Source organism: Coturnix japonica, chromosome 2 (genome assembly GCF_001577835.2).
Source record: "Coturnix japonica isolate 7356 chromosome 2, Coturnix japonica 2.1, whole genome shotgun sequence".
Lineage (NCBI taxonomy): Eukaryota > Metazoa > Chordata > Aves > Galliformes > Phasianidae > Coturnix > Coturnix japonica.
Window position 1 is genome coordinate 124,622,326 of NC_029517.1, and position 27,053 is coordinate 124,649,378.

Consider the following 27,053-nt stretch of genomic DNA (forward strand, 5'->3'; position numbering starts at 1 on the left):
TCCATATAACAACTTGCTGCAGTTTCTGGGTTCTGATGCTAACACCCACCCTTCTCACCGGACCTTAATACAACTGGTTAGCAATGCTGCTTTGACTCCATGTAATTTAATTAATTCCATTAATGAATACTATCTTTCTTCCCTTTTGTGCTCATCCCATGGACAAGCAATACCATTATAGTAGGCTTTTTGCTTCTGGTCAATTAGAAAATTTTTAATATGAACAACTGTTTCTGTGTCCATGGTGTGTAAGCATGGATGGATGAAAGTCACGCTGTGTTAGATGCTGTATAAAAATGGAGAGGAAAGTCTGTTTTCAAAACACTGTACAATTGAAGTATGAAGCTGTTGACAGTGTGTGGACAGTAAGATTTGCTGCATGGTTTTAGCTTTTGGCTTGTTTGTTTTTAATGAAGAATTCAGCTGAACTGATCTTCAAAAGGCAATGAAGAGTTATTAGAATATTTAGGAACATAGCATATGTACCTGCATGTTTACATCTCTTAAAATATTACTACTTATCACTGTGTAAATTTACCTGCTGTATGGATTGATTCTTTAGCAGTGTCTCAAATATTCCATGTTTTAGCATCATAAGTAGGTAACATAGGGATTGCTTTATTAATACAATGATCATCATGAAGTGTCTTGGAATAAAAGACAGAGGCGCTAATTCATACTGTATTTTATGTATCTCTTTGGTTTTTTTCCCACATACATCTGTTTGTTCTCAATGTTGTGTCTAAGGGGATTTATTTGAATCTGTTCTAGAGTTTAATTGCGTATTCTTTGGCAGGATCGGAAAAAATCCTTGCGACGGTCAACAAAGAGGAAAAAAAGAACAATTGCAGATGAATCAGCTGAGAATGTTATTGACTGGTGGTCAAAATACTATGCATCCATGCTCAAAATGCAAAAAGTGAGTCACCCAGTAAGCCCTAACTCATAACGTAAAACTAAATGAACCTGATATTATGCTCATACTGAGGAGTTTGTCCATTGTCTTTTCTTCTTCCTTGAAAAGATGAAAGAAATTTTTCCCAGTGAGGGGAAAGCTGAAGACTGTAAGTAAATTATTTGCATTTTTCTATTATTTTGTATTTCTAGAACTTTTCTTCTCTGTTGCTTTACTGCTAACCATTAATGTCTGATAACAGAATTCTGCTGGTATAGGGGATTCTTTCCTCTACAGATGATCAAATAGTGAGTAGGTTGAAACTTCACAGGTAGTGTTGGGTTAAACATGAGTTTTCTGTCATTCCAGTGATAGAAAATGAATATTATCCTAATCTTATACTGCATTTGTAAGGTTCAGAAAAGGAGCTTCTCTCAATTTTGAACCCAATTAAGGATCAATAACAGAGGAACAGATAATGCTGATAGAATCCATGATCGTATTTGTAACTTTAATGGCTGTTAAATTTTAGCTGTTAATTATGTTCAGGGGGAAATTATTTTGCACAGCAGTCCACTTACCACCAATATTTCCCCACTATACCATGTTCCTTAGTACTACATCTACACATTTCTTGAACACTTCCAAGAATGGTGACTCCGCCACCTCCCTGGGCAGCCCCTTCCAGTGATGGAACAACTCTTTCTGAGAAGTTTCTTCTAATGCCCAACCTGAATCTCTGCTGGCTCAACTTGAGGCCATTCCCTCTCATCCTATCACTGTTACCTGCAAGATGAGGCTGACCCCCACCGCACCAAAACCTCTTTCCAGGCAGTTGCAGACAGCAATAAAGTCTCCCCTGAGCCTCCTTTTCTATGAGTGAACAATCCCAGTTCCCTCAGCTGCTCCCCAGAAGATTTGTGCTCCAGACCTTTCACAGCTTCGCTGCCCTTCTCTGAACACACTTCAGGGCCTCAAAGTCCTTCCTGTAGTGAGGGGCCCAAAACTTAACACAGTACTCAAGATGTGTACATATCTGTGTGTACATATGTATACAAATATATCAAACCCAACAGTCTATGGCTTGACAGGTTCCCCCATAGTCAAGCACAGCTCTTAGTCATTATTTTTAACAAAGGTGACTTCTTGAACAGACTGAGAAGGAAAAGAAATGCTCACAGTTTGCACAGAGCTGTTGTTCAAAGTTAAACTCCAGCAACTTTGCGTGGTATGGCTGACTGCACTTTGCCAGTAACTGAGGTGATTTGTTTTTTTTTTATAAAGAAGATGATGAAATTGCTGTGAATTGACGACACAGCCTGAATGTCTGATGTTATTGCGCTCAAAATTGCAGCTGACAGTATTTCACTGCTGCTAGGAGATGAGGAAGGGATCACTTTCCAGGTGGAACTCTCTTGTCCACAGGGAGGGAATATTTAGATAGAAAACATTCTACAAAGACATAGTTTTCACTTATGATACTTCTGTTTGATAAGTTCATAAGCACCTGTCTGCTGTCAAGGAAGTTGTTGCATGTTGTCTTTTGTCTGATGATTCAAGACCTTGTAAATTCTCTTCTGGTAGTTCTTGTTAATCTATGATAATAAGCATTATACACATAGGATGGCACTGATGCAATATGTACATATATGTGTAGTTCTAAATGTTGAGTAGTAGTGGTATCAGACACGCATGAACCATTTTCACCTTGAAAGAGAAGTGAACTCAAAGTCCAGACTTCAGCCCAAGATCTGATCTCAGTGCCATTTTGGGGGGCTCATCCTCTTTTTGTTGGTAAGTCCACTTTCATTGTTTGGAGTCTGGCTCATGGTTAGGCAGATACCTCTTCCCATTTTTCCTACATCTGGGCTTTCCCAAGGTGAGATACACTCTATTTTAGGATACCTTTGAACAGAGAAAGGCTTGGATCTTTTGATATTTGAAGTACTAGTCAGTCTAAATAGCAGCTTCCAGTTTTAAATATGCTTTGAATGTTATATGGAAGATGTTAAGATCTGCAAGAAGTGAGAAAAAATAGCAACAGTGTTCTGTGAGGTGGCCAGCAGGGAAGGAGATGTGTGGGACATCATCATTCTTTGTCCACCAAGCTAATCATGAAGAAAGTCAGCCACAGACAGGATGAACTGCCACCTCTCTATCCACAGCATGGGGAAAAAAGAGGACCTTGTGCTTCATAGTAGAAGGATGAATGGAGAAGTGAAATCTTCAAAATGTATTTTGTGTTCTTGTCTGAAGAACCTGATGTACGTTACTGACCAGAAATCCACATGATGTCATGAAATCTCTGCAGGTAAGCAAACTTCAGACTACACTGTGCTGAATGTAGAAGAGGAGCCAAACAAAAAGAAGGATAAGACATTCAAAAAGAAACAGCAAGAAACGACTCCAAACTTAGCAACGCTGCAGGTGAGAAAGAAATAAGACTGTTATTTGGTCTGTCCGAAGCTTAACCCCAGGGACAGAATTTAGCTAAACAAATTTATTTCAGACACTTTGAAATTCATACAACACATACAATAATAGTGTATTACAACCTATTAAGAATGACTTTAAAAAGAATGTAGAAAATATTACTGCAACTGCCAGTGCACCTTCCCTGCTGGGGTGGTAATATCCAGCTTGTGTTGGTTGGGTAAGGATAGAAGGAATTCAAAGAAAAAGATATAAGTCACTAAGAGATGAGGAGATATGAAAAGGCTGGGAGAGGTTGGATTATATTCTAGCTGAATAAAGGGAAACTTGAAACTGCTGTTTCCATATTTTAGGAGATAGTTAAGCTAACCCCTTTCACACTGAATAATGCTTCATAAACTACAGACAGAGAGTATAGGAGGAAAAGAATGGTTTTTTTTAAACAATTTGATCTTGGTACCTGTCTTAAAGCTCTGTCCCCACAGCGCTTCATTGTTGTCTACTTTGCTTTCATGTGATACTTAACAACAGTTAAAAAGTATCAGTACATCAAAGGCACACTGCAGAGAATAGGCAGTGCATCCACACTGTTTTTCCCCTACGTCAGTTCTTATTAAACGTTTATCATGGCTCTTCAAGAGTCACTTCTACCCATTGCATTAATGTGCTGTTTTCAGTCCTTAGGAAAGACTTTGATTGAGGACAATGCTGTTCCTGTTTTAAGTTGGGAATTAACTTTTTTTCCCTCAAGGAGTTTTGCAAAACCGCGGTGTTATTGCAATCCATAGTTTGAGTCAAAATGGATTTTAAATCATCCGGTAATAAAAAAGTTGCTATAAATATATTCACTGCACCACAAAAAAAATAAGCATTATCCTATTTTCAAAGATTTATGAAGGAGACTTGGAGAGTGAATTTAATAACTTTGAGGATTGGGTGAAAACTTTCCAGCTCTTAAGAGGAAAATCTAATGACGAAGTTCATGCTGACTCTGAAGACAGAATAATAGGAAAATTTAAGGTGAGCTCTCGTGTTAAGTGTGTAATAATTTAGAGACCGTATGTTTTCACGCATATTTTGGGTGTATCAGAAATTGAAGAAAGGAGTAGTTGCAGTCTGTTGTAAATAGAATCATCTCTTCTATTAGATCCATAGTCATATTTTTCCTCTTCCAATAGATGAAAGTAACATCCAGGACCAAGTGTTCGCTATTGGTTTGAAACAAGGGATTATAAAATGTTTTAAATCACATATTATGTTGTTTGGATTCCACTTAGGCAACTTTCGTTACTACACTGTCAGTCACTTCTCCTTATATGTCATTTCAAATAGTTTAACTGGAGGCCCTTTTATAAGCTCCATGTGAAAACAATTGCACGGTCTGATCCAGAGCACCATTAGGCAATGTGAAAATGCAGTTCAAAGCCTGAATAACATAAGTAGCATTTCAAACACTTTGTACTTGTAATCACTTGAGGGATTGATTAAACTCACTGATACCTTTGTTAGTTAGCAATGCCAGTTTCTATTCAGATGATTTACCAGTTGCTTTCAGGCTGTGTGAGCTACTTAGCAGCACAAGTTAATATTGATCTATGGGAGTTGTAACGTGGCTTCAAAAACATATGGCAAGCTGGGTTCCAGTCACACTGCTGTGAAACTAACTCACTGAAATTATCATTTTGCAAATATGTAGGCAAGATCAAAATGTTGTATATAGAGTATTAATGTTAAGAAAAGCAGATTTAGAGCATCTGGAGGTCTTTAAATAGTAAAATAGAGAACTCAGAGCATGCATGTATTTCCTGCAGTCATCTAGATAAGATGTGCACCATGTTATTGAGGAAAAGTGTTCTAATAGATGATGTTCAGCACACTTAATCCTGTGTTGCCTTGGAGTGGTTCCACAAGACATGTTGTGTGCGTGTATGTGATGCATGAATGATGTTTTGCTTGCACATGAAGGTTTCTTTCTGCATTGCACTTATTTTGAGGATAAATAAGGACAGTGCATTACCTGTATTACCAGGGCTCTTTCTGCATATACCCCAGTCCTGAGGATGGCAGCTTGCTGGACGGAGGGCAGCCCCACATCCTGCAAGGGATACCACCAAACCACTCCGTCAATGTCCTTATCAGGGTGTATATTGTGGCAGTAAGTAGATAACTGCTCTTTTAACCCAGAAATAACTGGGATGCTGCTTTTCAACTTGGTTTAGCTCCAGTGTTTTGCACTGAAGCTTCTGAAAGTCCTCATCCATGTGGTAGTTTTTTATTGTTATTTCGGACAATGTTTCATGCTGCAGAAAGGAGTGTTCATTACAGGAAACTTTCCACATTCATCATGATGAATCACAAGACAGAAGAATCACTTTACTTGTTACAGCTGAAATGGGTAGGGGTAAAAATAACATAATGGACAACCTCTTCTAGGCACATTATGTGAATTTGGTAAGTCTCAGTCAGTAGAGTTGTGTCAAAATCACACAAATGTAAGTACAGCCTTCTCAGTGAGTGGAAAAAGAACATTTTGTAGTATCTGTGTGTTGGGTGTAGTCAGAGTGAAAGATATTATGGAAGAAGTATGGGACAGAGAAAGAGGTAAAAATATAGAGGACTGGATAATAAGGGAGTGCAGAGTGAGAAATGAAACAGAAGGAGTTTGTATTTAAGAACTGCAGGTGACCAAGGAAGGAAAGAATGCCATACAAGACAATGACAAAACTTAAGAGTAGGAAGTGATTGCAATATTTCCTTGATATAAAGAGCACTTGTATTGCATTGCCCAAGGATCTCATCCATTCTTTTGTGGAAACCTTTCTTGCACTATTGCAGCCAGCTTCTTCCTCAGCACTGACTCTCCTGCCCATTTCTTTACCCGTCTTAGCAGTGGTTGGATGATACTTCCATCTGCTCCATCTTTGGAAATCCTTTCGTCCAAATTGTCTTTTCCAAACAACTTGCAATGCTAAATGCCAATTTTTTTTATTATTCAAGTAAGGCTCCTAAATCCCAGAGCACGTGGGAACCAGGCAGGGAACCCACAGAGTTGCACTGTGACCATACATTTAGACAAGCTTCCTGATGATGTAGTCTTTCTTCCTAACAGGCATTTAACCTCAGCCCAGCTGATCCAGATGGCAAGTCGGATCCCTATATTGTTCTGAGACTAGGCAACACAGAAATTAAAGACCGAGAAAACTACATTCCCAAGCAGCTGAACCCAGTGTTTGGAAGGTCAGTGAAGGCTTCTTTTCGTTTTCATTGGAAACTTCTTTTTTGTCCCTTGTCTTGCTGTTAGCATTGCAAAGTGTTTGTTGTATGCTGATGTTGGCCTGTTCAGATGTTTTATAATTCTACTGATTAAAATGTTGAAAATTAATGTCACCCTGTATAATTACAAATTATTTCATTTTCATAACAATCAATTCATCATGAAATGCAATCTGTGAAAGGTTTCTTGAAATGCACGAGAGGAAGTGAAGCAACAAATAATCTTGTCTCAGTAAATTAATACAAAGTTTAGTGGGAAATAAATATACACAGAAAAGTGTGTTTCCATCTCAGACTGAACAGAATGCTAAATAAATGTCATCTTTAAAGGACTAGTTTTAACATGCCCCAGTCTTCTGAATGGGGGTTCAGACTCTCAGAAAACATCAAATTGGTATTATCAAGGTGTTATACTTATTTAATGTTAATTCCAATAGCCATCATTTTATTAAAAGAAAGTAAGCTTTCTTGTTTTAAAGTGAATTAAAATGTTTTGAGTTGGGATGGAGGTGATCTAGAAGAACATTCAGACAGAGAAAGTGTACTCCATTGTACTGAGAGCTCATTAGGTGCACTAGAGTCCTGTCTACAACAGCAGAGACTTGAAATAAAAAGGGAAAGAAGACAAGAGTGATCCCCCCATAGTACACCATCTCAGTTTCTGTGACTGAAGCTCTTCTTTAGTAGAAGTAGCAACTGAGCCTTTATTGCACTAAACCATGAAGATTATAGATGCATATGGATAGAAGGGAAATCACTGCTGTATTTGGTTTGGATAAGAACTGGCAAATTCACTTGAACAATACTTGCTGCCGCTATGAAAAGCAATAGTGGAGTGACTGCCCAGCAAGTGTTCCACAGCAGTAGTATCAGTCATGGTAATCAACTTTCACCATCGTTAACAGCTATGATCAGCATGGCACCACCAATCACGCAGCAACCCCAGAGCTTTCCTAAACTTCCCTTCCAAAATTGCTCTGCTGTTGCTACAGATTAGACTTTGATCACTTTGAGAAGGAGGAGAAAATTTGTCCTTCAGGAGACAGCAGTCAGTTTTTTTTCAGAGGAATCTGGAACCAGTGATGTGCTGATGAGGATATCCTGTCTTCCACCAATTTATCAAACCCCTCTTAAGTATACTCCCAGCTTCCCAAAATATCTCATGACAATTGTTCTTAACCCCTAAAATTTGCACTCAATAAAAAGAGACTTCTCGTTTTTATTTTTTTTTCCTTGTTTTTAATTGTTGTAAGCTTTTACCTGATCATTTTGATGGCTGCCCCCAAATCAATATCAGTATTCCATATTTAATCCAGCAGATCTGAAATAAAAAACACTCATGTGCTCTTTAAGAGCCTTCTGAAGATTCTGAAAAGTGCATAGAAACTCTCACATATGCAATTTCTTTAGCCTCATAATTTCTACGTGTTCACCTACGATAGATTAAGGAAAAATCTTTGCAACAGTTCCACTACGTGCCATTGTTCTGTCTACCATAGGCGAGAACAGTTTTAGAACAGCACAGGAAGTGGTGGGGGAGTAGAAGAAAAGAACTATTTTGCACTGTATGCTTCCAGTATATGCAGATGTTTCATTAAAACAAAAAATACAAGCAAAACAAACAAACAAAAAAACAATTGTATACTAGAAGAGAAAATTTGCAAGCTGAGCAAACTACCCACACATTATTCACATTATATTCATTAAGTTACTTTTTCAGGTACCAAAACTGATTTGACTTCATGTTCTTCCCAAATTTTGCCATAGGTCATTTGAAATCCAGGCTACGTTTCCCAAGGATTCCCTGCTTACAGTTCTGATCTATGACCATGACTTTGTGGGAACTGATGATTTGATTGGAGAAACTAAAATTGATTTGGAAAATCGTTTCTACAGCAGGCATAGAGCTACCTGTGGGTTACAAAGTCAATATGAAATGTAAGTAACTCTTCAGACAGCCACAGAGAGCAGCATGTGGTGAATGAATGTTTTGAAGGAGAAATTCCAGATGTGACCAAAAATTAAAACTTCTCCAGGACACATGTCACAGGAGGTATTTTAATTAAATTTCACCACTGAGCATAGCAGTAGCTCTGGGTATCTGTCAACCTACAACACTGTTTGTTCACTGAGTGCTTTAGATAATAAACAGCTTCTGTATAGCATACCTGCTTGATAAATTGGACAGGCATATAGGGCCACTGTAGTGGAAACGACTCACAAAACAGTGACACTGAGCTCCTGATCCCAATCACATGGCTGGACTCTCAAGGTTGTTGTGCACAGAAATTCATCAGTATGGACAATACCAAACTAAAAGAACCCCGTTGCCCTGGGGTGGGGCATTTGCCTAAGAGATGAGGATTTGGGGTTCTTGTTCTATGATGGTTTCCCTATTTTATCTACAGAAGGTAGAAAACATAAAAAAGAGATCCAGTAACGTGGACCAAAACCCAAGCCCTTGATAGCACTAGTATGAAGTATTTCCTTATGTCCTTGTTCCAGGTCCCAGACAATCTCAGCTTCCTCTTTTGCACAAGGGAGCAACAGAATGCAGCTTCTTTAAATGTTATCCTGGAGATAGAATATGTAGATTTGAATCCTTCAGGTAGAACAGGGGAGAATTTCTAGCCCTTTTCTTCTCTTGGCTGCCCATTTTGATGAGGGAAAATCTCAGCCATTTCTCTCTGTTCTGTTCTCTCCTTGCAGAGAAGGGTACAACGCATGGCGAGATGCAACCAAGCCAAGTGAGATCCTCACTAAGCTGTGTAAGGACAACAGAATAAATGGGCCTTTCATGCGGCCAGGGGAGATACAAGTAGGAACAAAAGTCTTCAAGGGACAGACAGTCTTCACTGAAGATGAGAATGGTAACAAAGTAGTTCATCATTCTTTGACTAATTACAGTAATAGCTATAGCTGGGACCTTCTTGTGCTATGTATTCTATGTACTAACCTTAGAGTTAGGAAAAGAGAAGTGAGGATGGAAACAAGGTGGAACCAAAGGAGGTAGTCTTGAAGATGGTCGAGAATGTACTCCTCACTTCTTTGTGTATTCATTTTAGAGCAAATTCCTTCTGGCATCAGAAAAAATAGCTCACTCCTCCAGTGGAATGCTGTTCATGCAGCGCTGTCAGAGAAGTGTTGGTCCATTTTCAGTTTGTTGGCCTGAGAGAGTTTCCAATAATGCTGCTTGTTTTCCTCACTGGTAAATGAGCAAATGTGACTCCCTGATCTAGATCAAATCTGATTCAGTAAAATGAGATTCAGAACAATCAGTGAAAAACAAAATGATGAAAACTAAAAGAAAGGAAATACAGAACCAGATGGTGAAGTCCATCTCCTGAAAAGCTTTTGCACACAATTTTTTCATGATACTGTAAAGAAATAGTTTACAGCACACAGTTTTTTATACACTCTTTAACTGAACTGCTGTTCTGACAGGGCCATCTGGGTCCTTATTTCCAGCTGAGTCCTTCTGTTGTTCATCATTTGGGTTTATAAAACTAAAAAAGGTCAGAATTTGAGATTTAGAGAAGTACTGAAAAGGGGAAGCAATAACATTTCTACTTTGCAGGTGGAGAAAGCAATACTTGATGGACTTACATCCAGATTTAAATAGTAAGAGAAAGAGTAATTTAATTTTCTCTAGAAGAAGTATGTAAGTTAGACATCTACTCCAAGGTAGTCTAGGGCTGCTTGTAGCCAGTAAGAACAAACAGCATCTTCAGAAGATGCGAGAACAGTCTTTAGAAAGGTGCCAATGACAGACAGAAAGGGTTATCAAGGAATAATCTGTCTCAATAGCTGACTGAGCCCTGATTGAGTAGCAGATGCTAAAAACCTTGCCTTTAGCTGAATAAAATTAGATGAAACATATCACATCTTATATACATGCTCCTTCAATAAAGGGAATCAAGACTCAGAACCAGAGAGGTATCCTTCCTTTCTGTGCTGTTAGAAAGGGTTCAGTACTGTTTCAGTTCACATCAAATCATTTGTAACCTACCAGCAACTCTGAAATAGCAGCACTGTTGGGAAAGCGAGACATCCTGCTTTAAATCTCCAGTGGAACTCACCCAAAAAGGGAGAAAAGAGAGGCTCAAGGGCTCAGAAGGCTTCCTCTCCTTTTCAATAACTACCTCACCTGCACTATTAAGACTGTTCCTTCTTTGAATTACCCTCCTCCAGGCTGAGGAGGCTGGCAAAGCTGAGCTGCTTAGAAGATGAGTCCTTGCCCATGGCCTTCAGCCCTCACATTGCTGCTCTTTCCTTGAAGTGTGATTTGGTTCTTCAGGGGAATCTTTGCTGTTGCCATCAAAATGCAAACCAAAGTTATAGGTATAAATTTCTGGTGAAATTATTTGCTGTATGGATAGAAAAACTGTTGCCTAAGTTCTACTGCTCTATTTACCACAGTGAGTACACTCATTTATGAGAATTAAATGTTCTTTAAGACTCTCCTTTACTGAGGTAAATAAAATCTTCCTTTTAATTTAATCAGATTTTTAATGACTATCTTTAATATTTAATGGAACATATTACACAGGGGTTTGGCATGCTAATTTGGCTCTGGTTGTTCTTTTTGTTTTACCTTTCCTGTAGAGGAGCCAGTTGAATCGTATGAACATCTTTCCTTAAAGGTTTTACGTTCTTGGGAAGAAATCCCTGAAGTCGGATACAAACTGGTCCCAGAGCATATTGAGACTCGGCCTCTCTACCATAAGGATAAACCAGGCATGGAACAGGTAGAGCAGCTCAGGGATGGTGGGGTGGTGGTAGACCCAGGAGAAGTTTTCCTTTCCTTGAGGTACTGTGACTTCAGATTTATCTGCAAACTTGCAGAGACAGCATTCAGGTGTTGTACCATAGATGAGAATTCGTAAGCATCAACCTAAAAATTGTTACACATCTGTACACAGTGAGTTACCTAAATTTGCAGTAGCCACACAAGGTATAATTGTAGAACTTACTTACTTTAAATTTAGCTTTAGTTTGTTAATCTAACACAAGCACTGTTTGTGTTTGGGATTTGCTTCTTTTTTAATTTTCATTATGTACTATTTTTGTATTTTGGATTTTACCTTGAAGCTACCAATGTACTTACACCAACCTACTGAGAGGTGGCTAGAATATGTGTATGAAAAAATACATTGTGTAGGTAGCTTATGGATGAGACTGTTACAGAGTAATGAACTGGTTGGTACCCAGGGAGGGAGCAGTGGTTTTATAAGACAGAACTACACTAAAAACCTTCAAAAGCCTTAATAAATAGAGAAATGTTTTTGTTTTTTTCAAGGGTCGTTTACAGATGTGGGTTGACATGTTTCCAAAACACATGCCTCTGCCAGGACCCCCAGTGGACATTTCACCAAGAAAACCCAAAGGGTAATTAGTCTATGCTTTCTTCTAAATATGGTGCCATAAGTCTTCAGAGACTGAGTCTTAAGTGTCTGGAAAGTACTAGTAAAAGAACTAACATAACATATTTCTGTGGTCCTGAAAAAGGTTTTTGTTGATTCACATAACTGAAGTCAAAGAAGTATACTTAATTTTGTCTCTTTAATTAAACAAGTGAAAGAATTGCTGGTGATTTTTACATCCAAGGCTACCACGCCGCTTCTAGAAAAGCATCCCTCCTCCATATAGAAATTTCAGGTGCCTGGAGGCTGTAATTCTGTTATTATCTTCCATTTGTAAAGCTGAAAGAAGTAATTCTGTTTTCAGCACTTCCTCTAGTTATGTAATGTGCTCAGCAACCGAGTGACATCGTTAATGTGACGCAGTGCTGTACCTATTGGATTTTCAGTACTCGGTTCAAAGAGATGATCAAGAAATGCATAAAGCTGCAGCAGAGAGAAATGGAACAACAGTTTCTCAAATTTCAGATGGACTCTACTGCTTAATGTTCAGTATTACACATAGCTCTTCAAGCTTGTTTAATGCTTGTAAGTGGAAAATAAAAAAATGACCAGCAGAGTTCTCAGGTCACCCTATGTCACTTTTATTCTATACAAATATAGCAAAGCCTTCCTTGGGAATTTTCTGTCTGAAGCAGCTGCAAATACTACTCATGCTTCATTTATGTTTGAACAAGGAGCAATTTAATAAAGACTTACTTATTTTCCTTCCTTTCTTTTTATAAAAGCTAATATTTGACCAAAATGAGAATATCTGTAACAATTAGTTTCTTCAGACCAGAACTTTCTGTAATTCTCCTTAACAAGAGGTTTTTTCCAAGGATAAAGAGATTTTAAACAAATAATACATATGAAAGCAGACTGCTGCTGCCTTTTCTGTAGTGTATGAGAGCTGTAGGAAAATACTGTTAAGCCGTTAACTGTTAGAAAAAAAGTTATCATGCAAACATGAGTTATACCTTTTGCCTAGATCTGTCTTTTTGCTGCAGCAAAGGCTCCACAGGCCCTCAACCATTTGTGAAAATATTCCACATTAGTGACCACAGAAGCACAGAATCATACAATTATTAAGGTTGGAAAAGATCTCTAAGATCTCATCTAGTCCAACCATCAACCCATCCCTACCATGCTCAGTGAACCATGTCCCTCAGTGCCACATCTCCATGGTTCTTGAACACCACCAGGGACAGTGACTCTGCAAAGTTTCTCATCTGAGACTGAGTTCATTTCCAAGGCAGCAAAACATAATAAAGAAAAATCATCTGTTGGTGTTCCCAAACAAACAGACTTTTATTATTATTATTCTACAGCCCATGAAGATAAGCATACTCAAATTTCTGAGCACGGTTTGTTGGTTTTTTTTTTATTTCACCTGCAGTATTTGAATTTCAGTTCAAACTTTTAGAGCTTTGTATGGCTGCCAGAAATGATTGCATATAGGGAATGGAAAGGATGGGAAAGATTTCTTTTTGCTGTTGCTTATGAAGATGATGATTGGGCTTACTTAAGTGAAAATATGTCTGAACAGCACTTTTTCCCATTAAGTTCACTGAATTGCACCAAATACAATCATTTTGGCCATTTTTCTGAAACGCACCTCTTATGGTTTTTATTACAAGCTGCTTTATCTAGTTTTTATTACAAGCTGCTTATAGTCTTGATGGCTGACTTGATGATGTCATTCAGGTCAATTTCACCTGTTTCACTGCAGCAGTTTTGTAAAGAAAACCACGAAGGAATGTGCACATAAAAAGCAAGGAACTTTCTATCCATCCAAAGTTGGCTGTGATTCTGCTGTCATTCTGCATGCTTCACTCAGAGGGTGGAGACACACTGGAACAGGTTGCCCAGAGAGGTTGTGAGTGCCCCATTCCTGAAGGCATTCAAGGCCAGGCTGGATGTGGCTCTGGGCAGCCTGGTCTGGTGGTAGGTGACTCTACCCATGACAAGGGGTTGAAACTAGGTGATCATTGTGGTCCTTTTCAACCCAGGCCGTTCAATGATTCTATGATCCATATTCTATCATCTGACTCTCCTGTAAACAGAAGGGACCCGAGGCTGGTGCTATTTTAAGAGATTTTCCACAAATGCAACATTTCTCACTTTATAAAAGCATGATTTGGTAGAGGCCTACATTATTGTCCAACCAGTGGTCACACAATGATCATGGATATTTGGATGTTGTACTGAGGGACATGGTTTAGTGGGAGCTATTGGTAATAGGTGAACAGTTGGACTGGATGATCTTTTAGGTCTTTTCCAACCTTGGTGATTCTATGATTCTATGATCTTAGTTATGCAAAATGTTTCTTTTCCTTTTCAGCTATGAACTGAGGGTAATCATTTGGAATACAGAAGATGTAATTCTGGAAGATGAAAATATCTTTACAGGGCAAAAATCAAGCGATATCTATGTAAAGGGGTAAGTTCTTTAGAACCTGTCTTCAAAAGGGCAAATCATAATAATAATAACAATAATAATAATTCAGCTAAATGAGAATAAACCAAACCACTCAAACCAGGTATTTCCTGAGAATGAAACAGGTTACTTCTTAAAATGCCTTTCCTGTTTTGGAGTACTTCCTATTGCAGTCCTGGAAAAATCTGTATTTTTAGGGCTAAAACCCAAGGAAATAAACGTGCGGCCAGCCTTTGTACTGAGCTGAGATAGTATGACATTGCTATCACTGCCAGAGCTGTCTGCTTTTGTGCCTTACTGACAAAGATGCGTGTCTCATTATGCTCAGAGAGTGCACTTAGAGCTGAATATGTCACCAGGCAAGGATTTGTCCTGGAGCAGTCAGTGTTGTGTTTGGGATTGTTACAGTTTTCCACATTTCTTCTTGAACTAACAGGGCTTGCAGGGAAAATGCTGCTCTTTGGGTGCAGAACAAAAATGTTACAATTACCACAGCGATCATTCCCCTGTACTGAGCTCTTATGAGAATGCACTTCAAGTGCTGTGTTCAGTTTTGGGCCCCTCACTACAAGAAAGACTTTGAGGCTCTGGAGTGTGTCCACATATCTGCAGACTGAAACAGCAAACAATATAGACTCTAATACCGTACACTTAAATCAGTCTTGGGACACTGACACAGAAACTGTTAGGATGACACATGAATATGTGATGATCAGCAATGAGTAAAGGAATGATGCTGTTTTTGCCTGTCCAAAACAAGCCAGCAACAAATTGCCAAAAGGCATTTTGGAGTTTGATCTAAATAAAATTTATCTTTTCAGTCTTAACTTTTGGCCATTGGTGCAGCCCGTGGAACAGCTTGGAGATAGCTGTAGTTCCTGAGCTAGGGCTCTTACTGAGTGTCATAGTCCTGGACAGTGTGTTACTTCCTGTTGATTAGGGAAGATTTAGTAAATTATCACACATTTTACCAAATGAAAACAATGTCAATTCAGGCTCCCCTAGTGATGTCAGTGTAATCCTCTATGTGCTTCCATAGGTGGATAAAGGGCCTGGAAGAGGACAAACAGGAGACAGACGTTCATTACAACTCCTTGACAGGAGAGGGCAACTTCAACTGGCGCTTTGTGTTCCCATTCCACTATCTCCCAGCAGAAAAACAAATGGTCGTTAGTAAAAGAGAAAACATATTTTCCTTGGAAAAGACAGAGCGCAAGATACCTGCTGAGCTTGTGCTTCAGGTGTGGGACTTTGAAAGGCTCTCTTCAGATGATTTCCTGGGTAAGTACACAGTGAAACTATCTGAATTCCATCTGAGTTCTCCCTATACCTGTATTGTACAAAGGTAAGTACAAGGTGGTGCCTAAGACCATACTATTTTGTATCTTTCTCCAAGGCACCAAATAAGCACCTTATCCATTTCTTGTAGAGCAAATGATTAGGAACTCTGATGAAGCAATGTAGAGGCAATGTAAACAAATCGCTGTTAGTACAGAATGTTCCTCGCTTCTCTGGAGACTGGGGCCAAGATGCTGCATTGCTCCATGTATCTTCCATTTGAATGCATTTCTATATTTCCGTCTCCAAGTGCTACATCATCCCCTCTCCCTCCAGGCACTCTTGAACTGAACCTGAATGGGTTCCCTCGGGCAGCAAAGACAGCCAAGAGCTGTGATGTAGGCATGGTTGTAGCAGCATGTGAAGAAAACAAGATCTCCATCTTTCAGCAGAAACGTGTAAGAGGCTGGTGGCCTTTCATCAAAGCTGGGGAGCTCACGGTAGGTAGCTCAATGCCTATGTACAGCTCTTCTCTGAAGGTGCTATGCTCTGCTGAGATCCTGACAGAGACATAATGACAGAGATACTAATTAAGAGCATGCGATCTGAAGAACAACCATCACTGCCAATGCACATCATCTCCTCATGTGCTTCATTGGTTTTGTTCAGATAATCCCAGTGCAACCAGAACACTGTATTTTTAGTTTGCCTTCCTCCACTGCTCATCTCCCAGCACACCTGATGGGTAGAGAATAAAATCAGATGTTTCTGTGAGTGCAAGGGCAAAATATATTACTCATAGTTAGGAAGATCTAACCTCCATAGCATAAGTTACAGTTGATTCTAAGAATACATCTAACTCAAATTATATTTCATAGAACTGCAGAATCTTAGAATTGTTTGAGTTGGAAGTGACCCTTAAAGGTTTTCTCATCCAAATGTCCCGCAATGAGCAGGGATATCTACAGCTCGATCAGGTTGCTCACCTTTCTGCTGTGAGGTGTAGTAGGTATGATATTTTATTAGTGCTAGTTTGTTGTGGGTTACTCAACAAATTTGAATGGTTTGTCTCAATAAAAACAAGCAATAGAACACTAGTTATATTCCCTCATGGCTTTTCTGAATTGTGGAAATTAATAGTAAATTGGTGCTGAGCAAAGCTACCCTTTTGTCGTGGCTCTAAGTATCATCTTCTGACCACACACAAAGAAAACTGATTTTCATTCCAGCTGCTGGAATCTTCTAATCTTTCTATCACCTGAGCAAAGCTCTAGGACTGCATGACATTTTCTGCACACAGATCTCATTTCTAGATATCTTATTTATGTGACGTGTGGCCTCAATCACTTAATCACTCATGAATTACATTTCTCCCCATGGCTGTACTGCATCTTGTCAACCCTAGCCACTCATTTTCTAGCAGAGCCATTTAGCTCCAAAAGGACATGTGATATCTGGTGTGAATAGAAAAGACTCTGGGGAGACCAGATAGAGGTCTTTCAATATCTAAAGGGGGGATTTAAGAAATAAAGGGACTGATTCTCTAGCAGAGACTGTTGTGGTAACAAAAGGAAAAATGGCTTCAGACTAAGGGAGGAAAGATTTAGACTGGATATAAGGAAAAAGTTTTTTACAAGAAGTGTGGTGCAGCGCAGGAACATGTCCGGAGATGTGTTGGATGCTCCACGCCTGAAGACATTCAAGGCAAGGCTGGATGGGACTCTGAGCACCCTGATCTAGCTATAAGTGTCCCTGTTCATTGCAGGGGAGTTGGACTAGATGAGCCTTAAAGGTCCCTTCCAACTCAAACTATTCTGTGATTCTATGACAAATTTTGCAACAAGTCTTCTTGGATGAATTACGTTATAATTTAGCAAGCATAAAAGGTATTTATGTGTCTGGGAGAAAGCATCCTACCTCCCTTCCCTCATGGTCCATCAGGGATTTTGTGCCTGGCTTTTCCTTTGTGTTTTTTTTTTTTTCTTTAAATGCAAAGACTTTCTCTTATTTTCTTTAATCAATTTCCTTCATCCTCATCTGGTTCTATAATTTCTCCACAAGACAATTCCTGCTGAGACTTAATTATAATTACCCTGTAATGGATGCTTACGTATGATCTCCCTGATGCAGGGCAAAGTGGAAGCTGAGTTTCACTTAGTGACAGCAGAAGAAGCTGAGAAGAATCCAGTAGGCAAAGCACGAAAGGAGCCGGAGCCCTTGGAAAAACCCAAGTGAGTGGTAGCAGACTTGTTAAACAGCTGTGCAGGGGCATTCAGCAGGACTGGGAACGAGCAGCTCTCCTTGCTCTACTCTTTCCCACTATAACCTTGAGCAAGCCATTTGCTGGCTGCTGGCGCTTTGAGCTGGCAATACGTTCCAGGTAAACTGAATTGTCTTCCTCTGGAAGCCAAGATCAATCACATTGCTGCCTATTTGTCCTCAGCTACAGTTCACACACAGGGGATTTGCATGTAGGAAAAAAAACCTCTATCATGCCTCAAGTACTTTATTCTATAATAATGAGGAAGTAGATGTTACATATCCTGCTATTAAAGCTTCTAAAAATCAATATCAAATTGTAAAGGTAATCATTGCAAATCCTGTTTATTTTTTGTTTATTTGATATACATCAGGAAACATTAAAAATGAGAAAATGGCATAAAGGTGTATTTGCCAATAGCCATATAAAGTATAGTATCAGAGACTCATTGAGAATGAGCTTTGGGAAGTCTTTAATCAGACATTTCATCCAGTATCTTTCTTTACCCAAAGGCAGAAAGGGTGGACAAAGATTAAATGTCTGGAGATTAAAACAAATGAGAAATAAGGTGCATGGTTATTAGTAGTGGGTGTGATTTCCTACTGCCAAAGCCACAATAGGGTTGTCCATCTCTCTGTCTCTGCCAGAGGATGCTTTTCATGTAAATGCTCTCTGTTACAACACATGCTGCTATAACTGGTACCAAATTCTGTTGTCTCTGTTGCACAGAAAACAAATTAAACAAGCCTGTCTGGTTTTTTTCCCATTAAAGGTTATGAAAAGCCTCCTAGTTGGAACATGTGAAATAATGACTATTGCATACGCTTTTTTGCAATTCCTTTTAATATTTATTTCCTGGCCATTTCCACTCTCACTATAAAACAGTCTTCAATTAAAATATATTCAGTTGGCCCTTGAGATTTCCTGAGTTTATGTCAGATTTACATTCTGAATATTGAACACTCCAGATGACTAAGTTACTGTTTAAATTCCGTAAGCAGCTTTCTGATGTAAAATATGTCCATTACTTTTTGTAACCCTCAGTCTTAATTTTATTCCTCTTACTGCTTTACCATCTGCACTACTATAGTGGCATTTGATAACATGGAAAACTTGCACCCAATTTTGCTACTGTTAGTGCTGTTCAGCGCTACTGCATTTTGCAGGTCATCCCATCACACACTGCTGATGGCTCAGCTCATTGCATGGGTAAGGCTGCAGAAGTCAGAGGTGTAATGACCTCCCAAGTAATGTGACATGCCAGAGTAGAGATTACAGCAGTATATTTCCCCGGATATGCAGCCAGCTGAAGAAAGTGGTTATAGAGCAGAATATGACATAGGACATTTGGAAGAAACACATGATGGCGGAGTGTGGATATGCCGTACCATAAGGTGTACAACCTACCTAGATTTTGGGTTTCCTCTCAACTTGTTTTCAGGAGGCCTGTTTTAAAACTCCTGACAACATGCCATTTGGGGCAGTATGCTAGACCTGAGCTGACTGCCTGTTATGGCACTGTGACTATCACTACACAGTCAGACTTTTTGTAGTGACTCGTTACTCCTTTTGCAATGCTAAATTCTTTGCAACAAATAGAGAGCTTTCATACTCAAGTTTAAGATGCTTGCATTTCTTCTTTAGGATTTCTCACAATCTTTTCTTTAATTTTGAACCCAATATCTTGCCCTAAATTGGAGAAGTTAGGAAGTTTGAATGGTAATTTCATTCTTAGAAGTGTAGAACTTGAACCTGGGAATGGATGACCCGAGAGTACATTAAAATGATAGCAGTTCTCTCTGAACCCTGTAGTGGACTCCCAGGAGCTAAAGGTCTTTTTTTTAAGAGTTAAGTATATATTTTGTAATGGTGTTGCTTTGAAAATAACTGGATCTGCCTTTACAAAACCTTTTATTTCATTTTTTCTTTCTTCTTCCTTAGCCGACCAGACACATCCTTCTCTTGGTTTGTCAATCCTTTCAAGTGTTTGTACCACCTTATCTGGAGAAATTACAAGAAGTACATCATCATTGGCATAATTCTGCTTATTCTCGTCGTCTTCTTGGTGCTCTTCATCTACACATTGCCAGGTGCAATCAGTCGTAGGCTAGTTGTAGGTGGAGCATAGGATTACAGCTCTCACGGTAACCAACTGTATACAAATGCTTCAGTTAAAAATAAAAGCAGGCAGAGTTAATGAACCTGAAATACATCTCGCTCCCTTAAACAGAAAGCATAACTACTCCTCTGAGAAACTGGAACTATCTTAGAATATGTTCACATCTTACTTCTTTGGCTGCTTGTTCAGTCTCTGCCTTACTAAACATCACCATTAACATCCTGCTGTAGCTTCAGTGCCAATGAAAAATTCGTTCTGCACCTAAAAATGAGTTTAGAAGTGAAATCTTTAATGTTATACAGAAGTTGATTTGTCAATTGTATGTTATTTACAGAAAAAAAAAAAAAGATTAAATATTGAGAGAAAAATCTGTGCTCAAATAAATGTACAGTTCAGTTGTTGCGTAGTTTTGCGATTAATTATTTGGAGTGGTTTTCAGTGATTTTACAAAGGTATGCCTATTTTGAGCTAATAGGTTTATTAATAAATCAGAAATTCAATTTGCTCACTTGGTGTTCTAAGCAGAATTCAAGCTGCATCCCTCAAGAGGAGTGCTGTGCTCTATAAACACATCTCACAGTTATAAATGTGCTAAGTGACAGTGATGGGAGTAAGCAGAAGAAGAGATGGAAGGAACTTTTTTCAGCTGCAGTCTGAAAGTGCTGAAGATTGCTGGAGGGAAAGGACCAGAAGATGAAGGCTCTACTGCAGGCACTGCAGTAGCGAATGATCCTTGCAGTGGAGAAGGAAGGAGAGTCTTGATGTTGGAACAGAGAGAATGGGGAATGGAAAAGGAAAAGGATGCAGACTGGAACGAGTAATGGAGGATCTGAGAAAACAAGGAGTAAAACCTTACAGAACAGTCAATATGAAAATCTGCATCCTATTAAAAAATAAAGAAGATACTGCAGCTGCAATGCATGAGTTGTCATGCCTGATAACTTAATGATCCCACCTGGCCTCAGCATGGGAGAACATGAAGTACACATAAAAGCCTCCTCCAGCCTCACCTGTAGTTACATGTGCAGACAACTTTTGAGAAAATACCTTTCATCATACTCCACTTGTACAAACAAAGTGTGAGTGCTTTGGAAAGGCTTCACCGTTAGCAAATTTTAAAGTATCAAAAGGCAAGAAAAAGATACCATAGAAACACTAATCATTCTGCCAAACTTAGGGTATGAGAATAAAAATGTAAGCATCAGCATCCTTATCAGAAGCCAATTCTATGTGAAGCTTATGTGCTTCATTTGCACTTGGCCTGGTTTAAAGCTGTGAAAAAAGCCATTGCACTCCCATCTGGCCAACACCACAGGTATTTGTGTTACCTGGAGAAAGGTATGTCTACAAAACTTCCACACATAAAATCTTTTACACTTAAAAAGCATTTTAGAGCCTTATCTTGTATGTTTTGAATTGCTGTGAAAGTGTCTCTTCCTCTTTCTTTCTCCTGATGACAAAGGCAGATGGAGATACAGGCTGAAAGCTTCCCAGCTCAGCCAGCAGGTGATGGCTCCCAGTACTTCTTTTAAATCTCAGATATTCTAAGTGTACTATAACTGAATTATTCAGGTAGGGGAGTAAGGACATTGAAATTAGGCACTGGTCATGGGACTGAGCTTGTCAGAGTTCAAGTAGCATTTAAATGATTGAATCTGCACCAGATAAATGTAGCAGTGCAAGAAAAGGATGTGGAAATGTGCTGTGCACCTCAGGTCCATCATCACCTCACAGTCATCTACCCAAGGTCCTCACCTGGTACAGAATCCAGTTCCACAGTGACACATTCCTCTGAAACCTTTGGTTTTTCACTTTGGAGTTATTTTGCAGTTGATTCTGTATGAAAAAGGAAATCTTATTTCTCCCATCATATCCCATTATACTATGAATTCTGGAAGTACATTTTAAAAGCTCCCATAAGAGAAAATAAAATTACTTTGATAGATTTGATTTTGAAGATGAGAGATAAATTGCAGCAGCAGAAATATGTTGTGACAGTCATAACGGCAGTGATTCCAATTTTCTTCTAGTGTGCCAGGACAACAGGCCTGATTCTGCATGGCAGCTTCTGTGTCCACGTGTCCTTACTCTGCTTGTTTTTCCTTACTGCACTGTACTGTGACTGGGAAGCTTTGCCCTTGCCAGAGGGTCAAGGAACCGTTAAGGTTAGAAAGAGCACTGAGATTATCCAGTCCAACCATCAACCCATCCCCACCAACCCACTTCTCTAACTACCACGTGTACACAGTTCTTGAACACCTCCAGGCCAGGAAGTTAACTCCTCCACAGCTCCTAAACTGCTCAGGCTCAGTCCTATCAGAACACTCGACACACGCAGGCTGAGCTATATAATGTTGTCTCACCAGGAAAAGAGAAATATTTTTTCATTACCTTCCAGATGACTGCAAAGTAGCTGGAGAAGTTAGGCTGCCAGTGGGCATTAAAGAGACAAAACACAGCACTGCTCTATATTGAACTACCCATATAAAAGCCAGATGTTATAGTTCTGCATCTAATGTGAGCTATGGTGGCATGGCTTTGTGCTTAATAGACAGTGGGGTTAATACTGAGGATTACTGTTATTGCCAAGGTCTCCTAGTGGTCTCATCTGATAAGAGATCCTTGTTCTGAGCAGTTATCTCAGCACTGGTCTGCGATTATACTGTCTTAATTTCAAGACCAGCTGGCACAGCTTGGAGCTTTATCAACTGGTTGCTGACCAGAAATAGCTCATTAAATAGCTGAGTGCTTCCATTGGCAAATATAAGATCTGAGAATATAAGAATGAATCCTAAAAATATTTGAAAATAATAGCCTACCACAGCTGATCTAAAAAGGCATGTCTTGCTTAGAGACACTTGTCTTGCACCAATAAACACTCCTCTTGCCTCCACAAATTTATTCAGCTAGGAGTAGATGCTGCTTTTCTGGTGGGCAGATGTGGAAAATGGAGACACCAATGCCTATACGGCTGAAGACAGATTCGATTTTGAGATCTAATCATTTTTGAGTGCCCAATTTCAAGTACCTTGGGAATGATTAATTTTAGACACAAACTCACTACCTACTGACATTTAAGGAGCAGAGTAGGAAGAGAGTCTTGTGATTAGGTTTTTCTGGAGCAAGCTTTCTGTAGGTCAGCTCTTTTGGCTCCAGGCTCAGTCTGTAAGTAACTAAAGCTTTACATTAAAAAGAAAATAATTGCACAGACTTACAAGTGGTACCATCAAGTGGCCAACAGCACAGTGGCAGAAACAGTGAGAGGAAGATTGACCTCTGGATGGATCACTTGTTCTGGTGATAGAGTTTAAAAACATCCAAGGAAAACAAATGGAAAGTCTGCTTTTCAGGAGAAAAACAAAGAACCTGATCAAGATATAACATGAAACAGGACTCCAGTCATATTCATAAGCACATTAGAATGAAATCTTTATAAATACCATTATTGCCTAAGTCAGAAAGAGGAAGCACTGCTGCCATTGCGGAACAGAGATGTGGAACCACTCATTTCCGTGGAGCAAGAGGAAAGTGACAGAAAATCACTAACAGTTATTTGCCATCAGGGCCTCCCCTAAAGAGAGACTGAAAAAGAAACTTCAACAGCTTACCAAATGGAGAGGCTTCAAAGGAAATATGTAGGCATTCATACTTCCTTCATCTCCAATGCCTCAGTTAGGAAACATATGGTGGCACGGTAATACTACAGGCACATAAGTACATGAAAAGCACGTTGGATGAGGAGCTATGAGATATGGTTTAGTGGCTTGTGGTAGCAATGGTAATGGGAGGACAGTTGGATTAGATATAAATCCTTTCCAACCTTATGATTCTATGATATGCTTCAGAAGAAGCAGAAGCGCTGAGCTTGGCCAGTGAAAGCAGAGAGTCAACACCATTGCTATCACAGTGGGTCTTACCACAGCCTTGTTTGATTTCCAGCTGTAAGAGCATAAAAGAGGGGATCTGGCTACACAATGGCAGATATGTGATAGTAGAAAGGTGGCTCTTTGGACTCAAAATACCCTTTTCCATCACAAAATCCTCAGAATTTATTTATTTATTTATTTGTTTATTTTTCTGCTGGCACTGTAGCTGCTTTCTTCGATCCACAGCTCTCTCCAGTGCATCAGTCAACAACTGTGTTGTACAGCCATGGCTGAGTGTAGCAGCTGGCATCTTCAAAATGCCCCCAAATGCTAGAAATAATGAAAAACAGGTGTTTCAGCACCTCACTTCAGGGGATCTGACACCAAGTGAAAACAAATCACTCTATCAGTTAGCCCATGTATCTAGAATGTTTCACGAGGACTAGGGCTTTCAGGATAAATCAGGTTTCACCAGAGTCAGAACAGTCCTTTCCATCATGAGGACATACCCATGTCTTAGGTGAGTTGCTGGACTTGGAGCTCTCTATGCAGAAAAGCACCACAAATAGAGAGATACTACACCATTTCCTGGCTCTGCTATGCCTTTGCCTTTCATAGAATCAAGAATAATTAAGATTGGAAAAGACCATTAATATCATTTAGACCAAACATCAATCCATATATGCAGAGTCGAGTTTTTTCCCAGTGCAAGGTTTGTGTCACTGTTTTTTCCATAAAGCCCCAAAATATCTTTTCGATATTGCAGTTGCTGTTTCTTCTGAGGTGTCAGTGAGAGTTTGTTCAAAAGGTTACTTATTTGGGTCATTAAATCAATGGGATCAATGGGAGCTTGCAGAGGGTTTGTCCTGCTCCGCATACCGCACAATACTCTGCTTTGCCCCCAGCCAGCTTAGAGCACTGCAACAGGCAGATTAGCTTCTGTACTAATAACTACATTAAAATGACTTTTACATTTGCAAGAAACAAGCGCTCTGATAAGATGATAAAAGAATTTTTTTCTTTCATATGCTAGTCACAGTAATGGCCAGGAGAAGCTCCTCATTGTGCTACATGTTGCTGTGAACTCCAAAGGGGTACTTAGGAGCTTGGCTTAATAGCCTGGCTTGCCTTCAGCTCGGAAGTGCAGAGTGCTGAATCCTTGCAAACAAATTGATACTTTTTCTATCAGTTATTTTGGACTGAGGTAAAGTTCAGCCCAAGACCAAGCTCCAGACTCCCAGACATTTGGTTCAGGACAAACCTGTTCTCTTCCATTTTCTAATTAAATTCCCATATCAAAAGCAAACACATAACAACTTTCCACATCTTTCTGCTTTAGAAAAGATGATTATAATAATCTTCCTGCCTGTGTCTTTTTTTGAGGACTGCTGCAAGCAGACATGGAGACCTATTAGAGCTACATTAATTAGTGGAGAGTGTGCATGCACTTCCTGGATGCTTCTCTGCTGTGGCTCAAAGACAACATAGGCCACCTTCATTAAGAGCAACCTGGAAAGATCTCAGGCTGCTCTGCTCTTTCTTGCTGTTCATCCAGCCCTGGCTAAGCCCTCTGCGATGATACTGACAGCTAATTAATGAGTTAATTCCAGCATCCCACCCTTCCACATTTAACTGCTCATCACAGCACAGAACATCTCCACATTGCAACTTCTTGAAACAGCTGTGCTTAACCTATTGGCTCAGGAGGACTGCTCCAGCAGTGCCTCTTGCCTCTGCTCTGCTGGTAACAGATGCTCTTTCTGCCAGAGGAGAGGTTCATTTATTGCTACTTCATTACTACATTTATTGCCAGAGGGAAGGGGAGGCTGGCAAAAAGGGAGGAAAGCATCTCTAGTTCCTTCAGTGTTGATCAGGATCAACATCTAAGGCCACCCTCACATGACCTTTTCTCATCTTACCTCTGTGGGATTCATTGTTATGGTTGAGAAAAATCCAAGAGAGACCAGCTTCCCCTGGAAGTGAGTTAAATAAATCATGATCTGTATCTCAGAAAAAAAAATAAAATAAAAAATCAATCAATCAAACAAACCCAACATACAGTATTGTTCTGGCAGTGCTTTTGAGAAGGCAAGGCAAATTTGTCAGTGAAAATTGCTATCTTAACCTTGGGTAGTCTGTGAGTACTTTGTACATGAGAGCTCTTTCACTGCCTTGCTTATAATTATATTAACTTGGAGCTTTAACCAAGCTCTTATGAATATGCATGTCTGTGATCTCCTTCTCAACCCATCAAAATGCTTTTCATCCCAGGGTCTTAGGAATCCTTGTGAGCTGGTTCTGCTTGTTGCTGCACACATCTCTGTCATTCTGGCATCCTAAAGCAAAAGCCTATGCAAACATTTCTCTAAAAAATAAATACTATAAAATTTAATAATTTGAGACAAGGTATGTAAGTAAAAACATCATTTAGTTTTTAGACCAGTCAGATCTAAAGGAAAATTTCAGAAAGCTTATAGGCACGCATGAGCTTCTTCATCTCTGCAACAGAAGCAGGAAGCTTCCAAGGCAGGTAATGGATAAGAAAAGCTGTCAGTTTGTGTATCAGAACATCTCTGAAGGAAAGGTGGTTGGTACTTATCATGTAGTAAGAGATTAATGGAACAGAGAGAAGGGTGCTGAGGCAGTTATCTCCTGAGGCAATATTGTGTAGAAAAAGGGGAACATGGAGAGGTTATCAGGAAGGGAAACTGTATGCCATAGAAGTAATACTGCTACAGAGCCATTGGTTTTGGGGTAGAATAAAGTTATGGATTTTAATTTCCAGGCTTATATTTGGCAGAAGTCCTGTAAGCTTCCTTAATTCAGTTTTTGAACAAACAAGCAAGGAGAGTTTGGATTTTTGGAAGGTTTTTAAAAGCTTTTACATAGTTTACCTTAGCAGAAATGGAGGGTGAGTGCAGCACGCTTTCCCACTTCTTGAATATCCAGCACATATATTGAAAAAACAGCCTCCATAACCCCTTGTGTTCTCTTCAGGGAAGACTTATATCTACTTTGAAGATCTGAAGAACATGCAGCCAGGATGGTGTCTTGTGCCCAATGTCCCCATGCTCCATCCTTGGTGGAACC

The 27,053-nt window shown here is 39.4% G+C and overlaps 1 protein-coding gene across 2 annotated transcripts in view; it reads left to right on the forward strand.

Moving 5' to 3' along the window:
* The window catches only part of FER1L6 (fer-1 like family member 6), a 74,194-nt gene extending 53,592 nt beyond the window's left edge, over positions 1-20,602 (forward strand). For both annotated transcript variants that reach the window (XM_015856288.2, XM_015856287.2), the window contains exons 27-41: positions 797-919; positions 1,025-1,064; positions 3,207-3,322; positions 4,217-4,348; positions 5,358-5,483; positions 6,438-6,565; positions 8,369-8,539; positions 9,311-9,471; positions 11,207-11,349; positions 11,901-11,989; positions 14,345-14,443; positions 15,480-15,721; positions 16,055-16,218; positions 17,849-17,949; positions 19,920-20,602. In XM_015856288.2, coding sequence (XP_015711774.1) covers positions 797-919; positions 1,025-1,064; positions 3,207-3,322; positions 4,217-4,348; positions 5,358-5,483; positions 6,438-6,565; positions 8,369-8,539; positions 9,311-9,471; positions 11,207-11,349; positions 11,901-11,989; positions 14,345-14,443; positions 15,480-15,721; positions 16,055-16,218; positions 17,849-17,949; positions 19,920-20,106 — 2,022 coding nt within the window. In that variant the 3' untranslated portion in view covers positions 20,107-20,602. The remainder of the gene's footprint in view (positions 1-796; positions 920-1,024; positions 1,065-3,206; positions 3,323-4,216; positions 4,349-5,357; positions 5,484-6,437; positions 6,566-8,368; positions 8,540-9,310; positions 9,472-11,206; positions 11,350-11,900; positions 11,990-14,344; positions 14,444-15,479; positions 15,722-16,054; positions 16,219-17,848; positions 17,950-19,919) is intronic.
* The last annotated feature ends 6,451 nt before the right edge of the window (positions 20,603-27,053 follow it).